At 30.8% G+C, this 15,024-nt stretch overlaps 1 protein-coding gene across 1 annotated transcript; it reads right to left on the bottom strand.

Annotated features, from left to right (window-relative positions):
- Positions 1 to 78: 78 nt before the first annotated feature.
- On the bottom strand, positions 79 to 2,118 carry LOC101501982 (L10-interacting MYB domain-containing protein-like). The gene is made up of 4 exons (XM_004513100.3): positions 1,968 to 2,118; positions 707 to 849; positions 304 to 627; positions 79 to 216 (listed from the first exon to the last, which is right to left on the bottom strand). Exons 2-4 carry the CDS (start codon positions 818 to 820, stop codon positions 79 to 81), a joined length of 576 nt encoding a protein of 191 aa, XP_004513157.2. The 5' UTR covers positions 821 to 849; positions 1,968 to 2,118.
- Between the last annotated feature and the right edge of the window lie 12,906 nt (positions 2,119 to 15,024).

Below are 15,024 nucleotides of genomic sequence, written 5' to 3'. Positions count from 1 at the left end.
TATGATGAAGTGTGAAGATCTGAATGAATATAGTATTTGAAAGGCAGGAAATTAAATAAAAATTGCATCATCCAGCTCTTACAATTCTCTATGTGCTGCGTGCAAATTCTTAAGGAGAAAATGCATACCAGGATGCATCTTTGCACCATACTTCCCACCAGAACAGCCACAAAACCAGCCATAAAAACACATCAACCTTCCATTCAAATATTTGTTCTGCTTTTTATTGTTTATGGAATGAAAATAGTAATAATTATTGAACAAACATAATCAAATCAGTGAGCATTGATTATTAAATAGTACCTGAAGATAATTTCGCCAGACCTCTTCACTTGCTGTAACAGTGTTGGTTTCTGCATTCCACCCAAATCCAGTGTTCTGCAAAAGTGAATAGAACTCGCGATACATGGCTCGTAGCCGGTGCATTTTTGCCTTTAGTTGATCCATTTTAAAGGAACGATTAGTTATAGAATTCAGCCTAGTAGTCATTGAGTTCCATGTTCTAGCATGAAATACACCATTTGGCATATTTCCTTTTGTAACTTCGTCAACCATAATATCAATAAAAGCTTTAGTTACAAAGTCAGGCCAAAGCTTTGATTCAAGACTGTCAACATTAATTGCCATCTATAAACAATTCAATCACTCAGTCAATGAGTTGATAAAAAAAATTCATAATCTATAACTTGGTAAGTAGCTAGGTTACCTGTGCAACAGAGGTAAGCGCAGCAGCGGCTGCAGGCGCAGCTGGGGGTGCATCATGTGTGGCGGAAGAGGAGGAAGTCGTAAGGAATTGCGAACGAAAGCTTGAATTCTTCATGTTTTTTTTTTTTTTTTTAATTCTCCAACCTGTTTAGTAAACAATATGTATCGATGTTATGAAGCTATAACAAAAGCGGCCAAATTGTTGGGAGGTCCTTCTGATGTATGTGTCATATACTATAAATTGATATAACTCTTCATGCAACCATATGAGAAACTGATCTATTTATTAGACTGATGTTAGGGGTTAACAACCAAGGAACATGATATATAAATCAGAGGAATCCAAGTAGTTTTTATTTTTCTACATTATAAATTTCATGCTTTTATTCAACTAGTACTCATTCATGAATTGTCTACTCCCTCACCCCTCAAATTTGTAGTATTTTCTTATTAACCAGTATAGAGTTTTAGTAGAATGCAAGGTTATTTGATAGTATACAAATTATGTTGTTATTTGGTGCTTACTATTGGCTGCATTTCTGTTTAATGAACTAAAATTGCACATGATTTTGATCTCTTGTTTCCATTCATAACAGTGACACCATCCTTTAACAGTTCTTCAATCTGTTGACACCTATTCTTTCATTATATTTTGTTAAGATCCCTCATTGTCTCTATATAGTTAAAGTAGCCTCCTTAATGACTAGGGACTCCTCCCTAATTTAATCTGAATTTTAATGTTGAATTGAAGATTATTTGAGTCCTAATATTCGGCTACCCATAGATGTCCAGCTTTCAATTAGACACATAGTATAGTATGTTGAGATTGGCTGCAATTGCTAATTCATGATTTGACATGTACAGAATGAAAATACCATTCTCGAGTCTACGAGATTTTTTATGAAAGCCTTTCATTTGAGTCATAAGTAGCAATTAGACATAGTAGCAAACATTTGAATTTGATTCCTCCACAGTTATTTGATTTTGTATCTTAATCTATATAATAAGCTGCACAACAACTTGCTCTAATTATTTGGCTTTATTTGGGTACTACAGTTACTGAGATTTCACTTGAGAATCTTACATTTTGGTTAGCCATGGAACCATTGAGGTTTCACTTGATTACAAATAGATCATGATTCAAAACACAAAGGAAACCAAGGAAATCAACAAATGAAGCCAACTTAATTCGAAAAATAAAATTCAAATTAAAACCCAAATTCAAAAAACGGTAATCAAAAGAAAGGAAAAGAAAAACTAACCAAAGAAATTATAAGAGAGAATGGAGAACACAACAATGATCAAGAAGAGGAAATGAAGTGGATGAACTTGATTGAATCACGAGCTAGAGTTTGAATTGCAAGTTTAGGGTTTAAGCTCAAATTCACGAATGGTTCCATGGCTGCCTCTGGTTTTTGCTTCTCTCTACAGTGAAATGAGCAATTTTTTTATATTTTATAAGTTCAACAAAATTACAATTATGCCATTAATGAAAATTACTTTTCCGTGTCTTTTCTTTTTAAAACTCTAAAATTGGAAAAACCAAAAGCAAAACACTGTTTACATGTTTTGCTTTTTTAATTTTAAAAACTATAATATTAAAAACAATTTTATAAATCAGTTTTTAAAAATATGTAACCCAAACAAATTTTTTTATTTTTAAATTTTTAAAAACTATAATAGAGATTTTGAAATTAAAATCAAACAGACCCTAAATATTTGGATTGATAAAATTGATGAGCAACGATTAGGACTTCAAATACCCCTCATTTTTATTATATGACTACGAATTTCTCTATTTTGTAACAACTTAAGATCACATGATAAGTCAAATTAACATATTAATTTAAAACTAATTCATTGGTTCAAAATCCTATTTTCATAACAATACTTCCCAATTTTTTAGGTGATTACTTATTCTTCAAAAATTAAACGATATTTAATTTATTAGGAACACGTGAGAGAAAGAGAAAATAAAATAATTTAAAGTTGATTAATAATATTTTTAATAATAACCATGACTCGATCATTTTATTTTTGGCTCAACGAGGAATTCATTTTTAAGAAAATGAATAATAATACTTGAATTATAAAAGATGATAGATAGGCGTATGTTTACTTTTATGCTAGTATAAAAAATACATTCTTTTAAGTACAAGAGGCAAAAAGAAAAATACTTATCATTCTTTTTTATTTTATAACAACGTATTTGTCATTTTTTATTAGTAGTGTTTTATTGGTCAAACTTGATTGGGTACCAATACTCTTAACATATTGACGAGGACCGGAGTCCTATCCTTATAACAAATAAATATAAATCAACAGTATTAATAAAAGAAAAAATTGAACAAATCATAAAGATATATTTATCATGCATTAATAAAAACAAATTAAGAGTGGAGTCTTCCGAAAGCCACGAGTTAGAGTCCTATAAAGTAGTGATCATAAAATTTGAAATTCTACCTAATATATATGTAATATGATATAAATTCTCATGATTATCGTGGAATGACTAATATTTATCTAAACGTAAATTCTGATGAATATTGTGAATTCAAACTTAGAGTTGTTGAGTTGTGATAATCAAATAAGTATGAGCTAGATGATAGAGGTTTTGGAATGGGGATTTTTTTGTCATCTTATAGGAAGGGTCTGATAAACCTAGTGATTTAGGGAAGTACAATTGAACGAGCTTGATCGAGAAGGGCTATGGTCGAAATGTAAGGTAAGACTAATATCCTTAAGGTCAGGATAACTCTAGTGGGGAATTCCTATGTGGATTAGTGGGTTATTCCCTAAAGTCGGGAGCTATCGTGCAACACATGAGTACCCCAATAATAATGTATATGTGTCTCGGGTTGAGTTGAGATGATCTATGAGGACTTGACCATTCATGAATTGTCAGTCCACTCCTGTAGTGGCATAGCATTAGGCCTCTTAACCAAGAACTTCATAATAGAATGGTACCAAATGATGAAGAAGTGTAGAGTATAGGACATGCATAACATTTCATCTTTGTGATTGTTTTATTGCAATTCATTTAGATTAACATTTGATATTATGTTCTTGAATATTTATCATGCTTGTGCCAATTTGACTACTTGTGTATTATCCTCGCTTATCTTATATTGTTACATGATTTCAAAACTCACCATTTGTTGTTTGTGTTTGAAGTTTACGATGGACGCTTACGAGCTGCAGCGGCAAGTGATGACTAGTACCCTCAGAGTGTCGGAAGTCGTCTTATCTTGAAGACTTTTATTATGTGCCTTTTGTTAACGTCATTTTTTAATGTCTTTTTATTTTGAGAATACCCACTCTGATAGTGACATCAGGTTGAGACTATATTTGCATCTATTACTAAACTTATTTACGTGTATTTCAATAGAATTTTGCTATCCAATATTACGACTTCGCGTTGTTAAATCTGATGGATATTTTTGGATTAATGTGATGTGCTAAGTGATTATGTGATACTCTTTACCTTGAAATAAAATTGATTGAAATTTTATATTTTTTTCTTGAGGAATTTCATTGTTGAATGTAAAAATTCAAAAATATTAATTTGGGGTTTAAGGTGTCACAATATCGATGCCACAACGAGTAGTAACGTTGAAATTGATAGCTTAGCTGAAGATGTGGATGCATTCTAATGCATGTTAGTGCAGTAGTGGTTTTAGCTGCAACCCTCTAATTGATGTGTTATTTATAACAAAACAAACAAATAAAGAACAATTGTCTTCTAACTATATTTGCTAAGCGTGGAGATTTAGTTAGAAGACAAAGTTTTGTATTAATGACTATTTATTTAAGATAGCCTAAATTATGAGTAAGTTAGAGATAACAGTCTATGAGTTTTGAACACATAATATTATCACCTAATAAACAAATAGTTATGTTTACTAATAGAGCAAGTCATACTATAGAAATAAGAACTATTGCAATATGGGAGCTTCAGTATGAGTCAAAGTGTTCGAAGAAAAAGGAATACAAGTCATTGATCGGATAGCTACATCCTCTAGTGACTAGACTAAGACAGAGTGTGACACCCTAAACACCAAAATAATATATAATAATTTATAGTAGATTTTTTGTTTTTGGTACATTAGCAGCGGATAAGAAGATATGTTTTCAAGGAAATAAACAAATTTTATAAATAATTTAGGATATCATATTACTCAAAATTCAAAAGAAACACTTTAAATTTTTTCCTCTTATAAAAAGGTGCAATCTCCATAAACTTGATTTAACTAAAATTTTTTAATTTAATTTCAAAAACTTACTAGCACTTATAAGATTATCACACAAAAAGTCATTTCTAAAAAAAGTAAAAGTAAAATATAATTTACTCTTATTCCCGGTATCACCTATCAGAGCGGTGTTTCTCCCAACTTGAATTTCAAGACTCATTAACCTGTAATAAATGCGATTTCACAAATGTAGGGCCAATCCAATCAAACACAAACAACGAAGGAGATGAGTTTTAAAATCATGTTAATAGTATAATATAAGTAAGAAGAACACACAGTTAATCATAAATAAATCGTATCATTACACAAATATTCTTCCAGGAAAAAAATCACATTATAAAGTCAAAATCACTCAAGGAAAATCAATACATTTCACTATAACGTCAAATCATCTAAGAGAAATTATTATCGCAAACAATACCTATTAATCACAGCAAAACAATCACAAGAAAATGCAATGTTATGCATGAGCTTAGACTCTACTTCACAACGTGGTACCATTCTAACTTTGAAGTACTTGGTTAGGAGGCTTGATACTATGCCACCATCCCGATGGACGGATAATTCAAATTTGCTATGTCCTCATAGATCCCCTCAACTCAACCCGAGACACGTATACGCGACAATCGAGGTAAACATGTGTTGTGTGGTATCTCCCGATATTTGGAGTGCTACCTCCAAGTCACCTAGGAATTCCCCACCCGAATACCTCCAAGGTCCAACAATCTTGCTTTAAGGCTCAATAGCATACCACTACGATCAGACTCATTTAATTGTACTTACCCAAAATCATTAGGCTTGTCAGGCCCTACCTATATGATGACAAAATAATCTTCACTTCACAAATTCTCAATATATATTTTCTTCCATCGTTGGTCTATGATATTCTATTAATACCGTCATCTCAAACACAAATTGAAATCACCATTATTTCATCAATTATGGGGTTACTTCAATATTTTCATCACAAATTTATAACATCACCATCATAAATCATACATAATTATCATTCCATAAACTCATCACAAATTTATAGCATCACTATCATCAATCATACCTCATCATATAAAATTATATCAAATTCATAAAATCATAATTATTAATCATACATCATCATCACCTAAAATTATCACAATGCATCCATCTTTTATTATCGCATCACATAAACTCACTTAATCAAACATATACATAAAATTAATTCGACACTCATTATCACAATAATATCAAATACCACACATTTAAAGAAATTAATTGAATCAACATGTTAAAAATATTTCTATTCTATATTTTAATCTCACAATTTTTATATTTGCACATTAATTATGTATCCCTTAAAGGGCTACTGCCATACGTAACGAGTCCCGAATGAATCGTTCAGAAATACGGTTTTCCCGTATATCTCACAATATATTATACTCATGAATTCAAACCTCTTTATAGAATAGTCAAAAGGATAAAATAAATAAATAAATATAATATCATTAATATTAATTACTTAACCAAAACAAATATGTATAAAATCATCATACCATAACAATTAGATAAAAATAAAAATAAAAACTCCATATCAATATTACTAATACCTCAAGATAACTATTTGTAAAATAAATAATTAAAATAGAATATATTTATAAAAATTAAATATAATTATGTGCATACCTAACATTAGTCAAACATACAAGAAAATATTGCATTAACTACAAACACACATATACACGTGGAATCGTCTAAATTCTTATACCTTAATATATGTACACTAAAATACTATTATTTATAGAAAAATAGATAAAATAATAAAATATAGTATTTGTTATTTATATTACTTACTTAGTCCAATATGTACTAGATTAACACATCATATAAAGCATCCATATAAAAAAAAGTAGTCACAACATTTATCCGCATATATTTGAAAATAGTTTTAACATTAAATTAATTATTTATAATCCTATTTCATTAAGAAAATATTTATTATAAAATTTGGGGTGTTACACAAAAGAACACCAAGATTCTGCTTTATTCTTTATCCTACTGGTGAACGCGCCTCTAGTGGCCTCAATGGTGCAAGCAATGTTCTACATTTGGCGCATCTGATAATGCATGTTTCAGTTGGCTCTAATAATGTAACCAATGTTCTACTTCGATTGCCTCTAGAAATGCATGCAAGCATCTATTCGTTTGTCTCTGATGACTACATCAAGCATCTGAATTGTCTACCTCTAAAGAAAGTCAACACCTTTAGAGAAAGTCAACACTTAACCAACATTCTAAAAAAGTCAATGCCACTAAAGAATGTCAAGTCAATGCTACTAAAAAAGTCAATGCCACTAAAAATTGCACAATTGACAAATTTGACGGGGTAAAAGTGAATTTAAGAGGCAACAAATTTTACATCATTAATAATTATTTTTTATTTTGTACAAATGGTATGAAAATTTTAAATTCCAAAATTGGCTCTCAATTAGGAGGAAAAAAATTCATTCAGTGACTAATCAAAGTGAGAGAGAGAGAAAAAAAATAAGATAAAAATTTGTTAATTATATTTTAATACGGTTAAATGTGTTTTGAATCTCTATAAAATATCAACCTTTTAAGTTAATTCTCTATAAAAAAAAAATATAATTCGCCGCCACTATAAAACAATTATATACACAATTATAGTCTATGTTGTTAAGTTAATATATATTTTACTTTTATAATATTTTAAAAAGTTCGATGTTGTATAATTTTTCAACATTTTGTATATAGTCTATGTTGTTTAGTTTAGCATAGCAAATATATTATCCTACTTACATCAAAAGTATAACTTTGATAAGTGCCTCCTAGTTTTTTGAGTGAAGATAAAAATTTTGAATTATATTTTTCATGTTATAGCCATACTATTGATTTTATTTAAATGAAGAAATGAACAAACATTGATAAATTCAATGTTTATAATAATGATAGACTGCAGTTGTTTCATTTTGTGAATTGCATGGTCATATAAATACAAATACTTTCAGCCATATATAGATGCTATGTTTTACTTATCATTTTAAGTATAGTTTTTGCATATGGTAGTAGCATGTAGCTAATAAGAATAAGAAGAAAAAAACTTATATGGAAAAATGAGAAACCAAAATAGAGTGGGTAATAAATATTTACTTTCATCTCAATCGAAAGTTGCATATTTTATCGTTATGAATTTATGTCTTTGATGACATATATCTAATGGATTTGTGAAATCGTTCACTTGGTAAGAAATTGATCCATACCTAAAAGAGGTGTGTTCAACTATTACGGTCGATGTAGAGATCTCTTTTAGTGGATGATTTCTAATTCTTAATTAACTATGTTATTATTTGTTAAATTTTAAAGTTTGTCTTAATTTCTAATTCTAAAAGTTTGCATTACTGAGGTTAACCCCATTATTTGGTTTTGATTATTGGTTTTATCAATTTTGTAAAATGATTTATTTGTTTCATTCTTCGAAGACATTGCTCAAAGTGTTAGTTTGATAAGGAGTTGTTAGTGACATGTATACAAAGTTTTTACATTGGTGGTTAGGAAATTCAAGGGGTAGATTATGGCGGAAGTTTTGTTCTTAAAATTACAATGATTTTATTTTAAATAATTAATATTATTAGTAATTTTTAGATTTATGTTAAAATGAAAATCAACTTATTGACCTTCTTATCTCCTAATAATGTTTAATTCTTTAGTTTATAAGTTGGTTTCATTCCTAAACAAGGTGGTTTGATGAATAAATGAGAGTTTCAAGGAGAGAGAAAACAAAATAAGATAAAAATTGGCTACTTATTTTTAATAGCGTTAAATTTGTTTTGAGTTTACCTTTTAAACTTAAAGAGTTATTTGATATTTTTTTTATTATAGTTCTTGGATCTAATAAAATGCTTATGTTCTTATTTCATTGATTAAATAAAGATATTTCACAGTTTTGTGTTGTTTCTTTTTTTTAGTGCACTGTTGAATTGTGGTGAAAAATCAACATGACCTATGTGGAGTATTTATGGTATATTTGGAGTTGTAGATGTCCAATTGGAGACAAACCAAGTGCAAATGAAAGCTAAGATCCATAGCTACAATTTATATACAGACATTGAAGCCAAATTCGGACTTAAAAGAGGAGACAAATGTAGTAAATGTCAGATAGCAGATGTTGTGTGCCTGAAACGCAAATCCCGCACTTGGGGCGCATTTCTGCATTACTAAATTTGTCTAAATGCGCCTGAAGCGCAAATCCTGCGCCTATGGCGCGTGGCACGCTGCAGAATGCATAAAAACACATTTTTCTCAATTTCTAGATATCTTTTTGCCTATTGGGAAATTTGCAGACTTCTTCTTTAACAGAAAAACTCAGAGACTTGTAACACTATCGAAGAAGTTTTATCAAGAATCATTCTTGAATCGTTTTTGTAATTCTAATTTAATCCCCATCTTTTTTACCTCGGTTATGAGTAACTAAACCTTGTTTGTTAGGGATGAGTGAAACAAGATTAATCTGATATTTGTCTGATTCGATTTCTAGTTATCTAAATAAGTTTATTGAATTATTTTTCTCATCTTTGTGCTTAATGCTTTTTATTGCTTGATCAACTTTAAAATATTTTACGATTCGTATTTTGAAATTGAAGTGGACTTTACAAATGCTTGAGATGAGGAATTCATGATATTGTAGTCTAGGGATAGATGTAGGTCATGAGACCAATAGAATTAGTTGTAGAGACAATAGTTTAATAAGAGAAATCTTATACTGTAAGACTTAATTCTAATTTTAAATCCACTAAGGAATTCAGGATTGCTTTGGAATTAAAGGTTCTATCACTAAGACATTAGGTCAAAAATATTAAAGAGAATTCAGTAATAAATCAATAAAGGAATTTAGTGACTAGGATAAAATTAAAAACCAAGATTATACTCAAAGTAAAACTCATCCCTGTCATTTTTCTTATTATAAAATTTCTAAATTATATTACTCTTGTTAGTTTCAAATATTATTTTAACAAATTCAAAAACGTTTTATTCAATTTTAGTAATTAAACATAATTCGATAGTAAAATGCAATCCTTGAGTTCAACACATGGTACTACCGCTTTAATTATTACTTGCAATGATTTACTACACTTGTTGAAACACTATCAAGTTTTTGGCCCTGTTGCCGGGGATTGACATATCATTATTGAGTTATAATTTATTTACTTAATTGGAATTTTCTTTTTTAAGTTTAACATTTTTCATTACTCACAATCTGTCTAACTTTGTACACAAGGCCAGTTCTCAACTAAACTTCTTTTTTATCCAAAAATAAAATGTACAAAAAGCTGCAAAAGCAAATTGAAAGATGGTTCGATAAAGTAGGAAAAGGGAAAGAAAGTTAGTAAGGGGAAAAAGAGGACCTAGGGGATTGCTTCATATTTGCAGAAATAGTTGATCCACCACCACCTGAACATACCCTCAGGAAGTATGGGAATCGAAATAGAAATTGTGCTCGATTGGTCATCCATAACCAACAGAGTGGCTTAATTCTTTACCCTCTGGTAGCATCCTCATATATGATGACCTTCACGATAAGTTCCTGAAACAATACTTTTCCCCAATTATGTTCGTCGGGAAAATGGCATGAGATTTCTAGCTAAAAACAAAAAGAAGAAGAATCTATTTTTAACAGTTATAGGAGGTTCAAGAGTTTACTAGCAGGATGCCCCAATTATGCTTATGACGACACTGCTCAAATGAAAATATATTGTAATGGTTTGTGGCCTAGCACTGGAATTATATTGGATGCTACAACATGTGGTTCTTTGAATTAAAAAACCGCATCAAAAGCACGAAAAACTAACGAGATCATGGCATCAAATGAACAAATAATGTTTTATGATAGAGGTGGTGGGTAAAAAAGTGGTATGCTGGAATTGAATGTTATGGATGATGGGTTGGGTCAAGGATATAAAAATAATAAATCAATAAAGGAATTGAATGTTATGGATGATGGGTGGGGGAGCATATAAAAATGGAGCTTGTGAAGTACCGGATGATGATGATACAGAAGAACCAGAAGAGATGAACTTTGTGGGTGAGAACGGGAAACAGAACAACCCCTACTCTAGTTCGTATAATATGGGTTGGAGAAATCATTCAAATTTTTCATGGAAAGATCAATAGGATGGACCTCAAATTCACCAAGGAGCTCAAGCAAATCAAGCTCCACTTCAAAGTTGCTTGGGAGATTTCTATTGAGAAGTTAGCAACGACACAAGTGCATTCATTTAAGAGTCAAGAATTGTCCAAAAAAATAACTCAGCCTCAATAGAGAATCTTGAGACCCAAATGCGTTAAATTGCTCAACAAAGAGAGGCAAGGTAATCTCAATTTCGTGACAACGAAGAGAGGCAAGGTAATTGAACTTGTACCACCTAAAGCTAAAAAGGGTAGGAGTGCTTCAATTTCCACCGACCTGGAAGAAATTGTTACCTGAACACCAGTTGAGGAGGACATCGGTCTTGAAAAGGAGGAAGAACCTGTGGTACAGAAAAAGGAGGCTCTATCAAATCCCAAAATTAGACTCAAATTCCCTCAAAGATAAAAAAGGAAGAAACTGAAAAAACAATATAGCAAGTTTCTTGATATTTAAAAAAAGTTATAAATTAACATTCGTTTTGCAGAAGCACTAGAGTAGCTGGCGACTTAAGCTAAGTTCATGAAGGAGATTTTGTCAAAGAAAATAAAAACTAGCGGCGAAATAGTGATGGTTACCAAATAGTGCAGTGTTATTCTACAGAGAAAGCTGCCATATAAATTCGAGGATCCTAGAAGCTTCTCTATTCCTTGCATTTGGGACAGAACTTTTGGGAAGACCTTGTGTGATCTTAGGACTAGTGTGAGTTTCATGCCTCTTTCTATATATAGAAGCTTGGATATTTGGAAGAGTCAAAGACACACAGTTGATGTTACAGTTTGCGGATCGCTCAATGAAACATCCATATGGGGTGGTGGAAAATATATTCGTCAAAGTTGATAAGTTATCGTAGTACCGAGTGTCGAACTCAAGGATTGTGTTTTACTATCGAATTATATTTAATTACTAAAGTTGAACAAAAAGTTTCTGAATTTATTGAAATAATATTTGAATCCAACAGAGTAATAGAATGGAACCTCTATAATAAGAAAATGTCAAGGATGAGTTTCACTTCGAATCCAACCTTGATTTCTAATTTGATCCTAGTAACTAAATTCCTTTATTGAATTATTTTCAAATTCTCTTTATTATTCTTACCGTAATGTCTTCGTGGCAGAACCTTTAATTCCAAAGTAACACATAATTCCTTAGTGGATTTAAGATTAGAATTAAGCTTTAGGGTACAAGAATTCTCTTATTATACTATTGCCTCTACAAATAATTCAATTGGTTTCATGACATACATCTATCCCTATACTACAATATCATGAATTTCTAATCTCAAGCATCCGTAAAGTCCACTTCGTTTCAAAATACGAATCGTAAAATATTTGAAATTTGATCAAGGAATAAAATGCATTAAGCACAAAGATGAGAAAAATAATTCAATAAACTTATTTATATAAATAGAAATCAAATTAGACAAATAAAGGTTTCATCTTATTTCACTCATCCCTAACAAATAGGGTTTAGTTACTCATGACAGAGATACAAAAGATAAATATTAAAGAAGAATTACGAGAAGGATTTATGAATGATTCTTAAAAAAAAAAAAAAAAAAAACTCCTCCAATGGTGTTAGAAATAGTCGTCTATGAGTTTATCTACTATGGCACAAGTCTCCAAACTTCCCAATAGCAAAAAAGATACCTAGAAAGTGAAGAAAAACGTTTTTTATACATTTAGTTGCATGTCACGCTCCCCAAGCGTGGGATTTGCGCTTCAAGCGCAATTTGACAGAGTCAATTGTGCAGAAATGTGCCTCAGGCGCAGGGTTTAAACATCAGGCGCAAAACGTCTCTAATCTGACATATAATGCATTTTTCTCCTCTTTGGAGTCCGAATTGGATTTCGGTGTCTCCATGAACGTTGTAGCTATGAATCTTAGCTTTCATTACACTTGGTTTGACTCTAATTAGACATCTACAACTCCGGATATGGCTGCAATACTCCATATAGGTCATGTTGATTTCTCACCAAAATTCAGCACCACACTAAAACAAATAAACAATGCAATACTTAATCAAGGAAAGAAGAACATAGATATTTCATGAAATTCAAGAACTAAAATCAACAAAATATATCAAATTACTCCTTAAATTAACTAATGATTAAATATAAATAAGACTAAAAACAATGAAAAATATGCATATTATGAAAAGTCATCACAATCCACAACCATCGTCCGTAGGTGGTTTAGAATATTTTGATACACCAAAGCCAAATACCCATTGGCATCTACAACTTGTACCCTTTAGCATCCAATGCCTAAGATCTATAAGGCACCTCAATCTCCAAAGAGCAATATTTCATTGGCAAGAAAAATGTTCAATTTTCATTGGCACTTCAAATGAAAAGTCCAATAATAACTGGCAGCTCAACCAAAGCCGAATGTTCCATTGGTAACGCAAAATTCCTATCTTAATTGGCACCATAATAAGCCCATGTCCATTGACATCCCAAAAGTTCAATAACCATTGGCACCCCAACCAAAAGCTGAACACCAATTGTCAACCAAAAATTCAATTGACACTTAACACCAAGGATCTACAAAACACCCTATAAGAATTTACATTCATGTATATCTATGCATCGGTAAGCATTTACATTTTGATCGATCTACACACCAGTAACCAACATGGAGACGATCATTTTTTTATTCATATAAATCTATGTATGGGTAACTAATTCGAAGACGATCCTTTTTTTTTCCTATTGATATATGCACTAGTAATAAATCTGAAGACGATTCTTTTTCATTCATGTTGATCTACGAATCGATAATCAATCCTAAGACAATCATTTTTATTCCTATTTATCTATGCACCAACAATAAATCTGGAGACGATAATTTCCATTCATAATAAGAATTTACATTCATGTATATCTATGCATCGGTAGGCATTTACATTTCGATCGATCTACACACCAGTAACCAACATGGAGATGATCATTTTTTTATTCATATAAATTTATGCATGGGTAAATAATTCGAAGATGACCCTTTATATTCCAATTGATATATGCACTGGTAATAAATCTAAAGACGATTCTTTTTCATTCATGTTGATCTACGCATCGATAATCAATCATAAGACAATCATTTTCATTCCTATTTATCTATGCACCAACAATAAATCTGGAGACGATAATTTCCATTCATAATTCGATAACCAATCCGAAGACAATCATTTTTATTCCTATTGATATACGCAACAACAATAAATCTGGAGACGATAATTTCCCTTCATAATTCAGTAACCAATTCAAAGACAATCATTTTCATTGTTGTCGATCTAAGAAGCATTACCAAGCTGAAGACGATCATTTTATTTGAATTTACCTACTTTCCCATTAGCAATTTATTCTTCTTCATATTATACTCACATTTGCATTATTCTCATAGTTTTTAATTTTCTCAACCTCATTTTATATTTTACTTGCTCATCATTGCATTTGTTTTCTCATTTTATAACTTTAACCTTCACAATTTGATGGATAAAATTTGAATTCTTATATTTATTTATCTTTTATAATAATAATATGGCTTAATTGTAGTTTTGGTCCCCCAAGAAGAATTTTGGTCTAAAACATCATGAAATTTCATTTTTTTTCCATTTATTTAAATCACACAATGCCTCAAGATCTCATTTGCAACAATTGTAACTGAAATATATGATCATAAATGCGTAGTACGGCTTTAAAAAATGAAATTTCATCAAATTTTGGACCAAAATTCAGTTTGGGGGACCAAAACTAGGGAGAAACAAAATGGGGGCACTACTTTCGCGATTAAGCTAAAATAGGGGGATCAAAACTGCAATTAAGCCTAATAATATCAAAATATTGCTATTCATATTTTCAAGTAAAATGTAATTAAATAGGGGCAACAGTG

Source organism: Cicer arietinum, chromosome 2, assembly GCF_000331145.2.
Source record: "Cicer arietinum cultivar CDC Frontier isolate Library 1 chromosome 2, Cicar.CDCFrontier_v2.0, whole genome shotgun sequence".
NCBI classification, from domain to species: domain Eukaryota; kingdom Viridiplantae; phylum Streptophyta; class Magnoliopsida; order Fabales; family Fabaceae; genus Cicer; species Cicer arietinum.
Note: the sequence above shows the minus strand (reverse complement) of the source record. Positions and strands in the feature narration are given on the sequence as shown.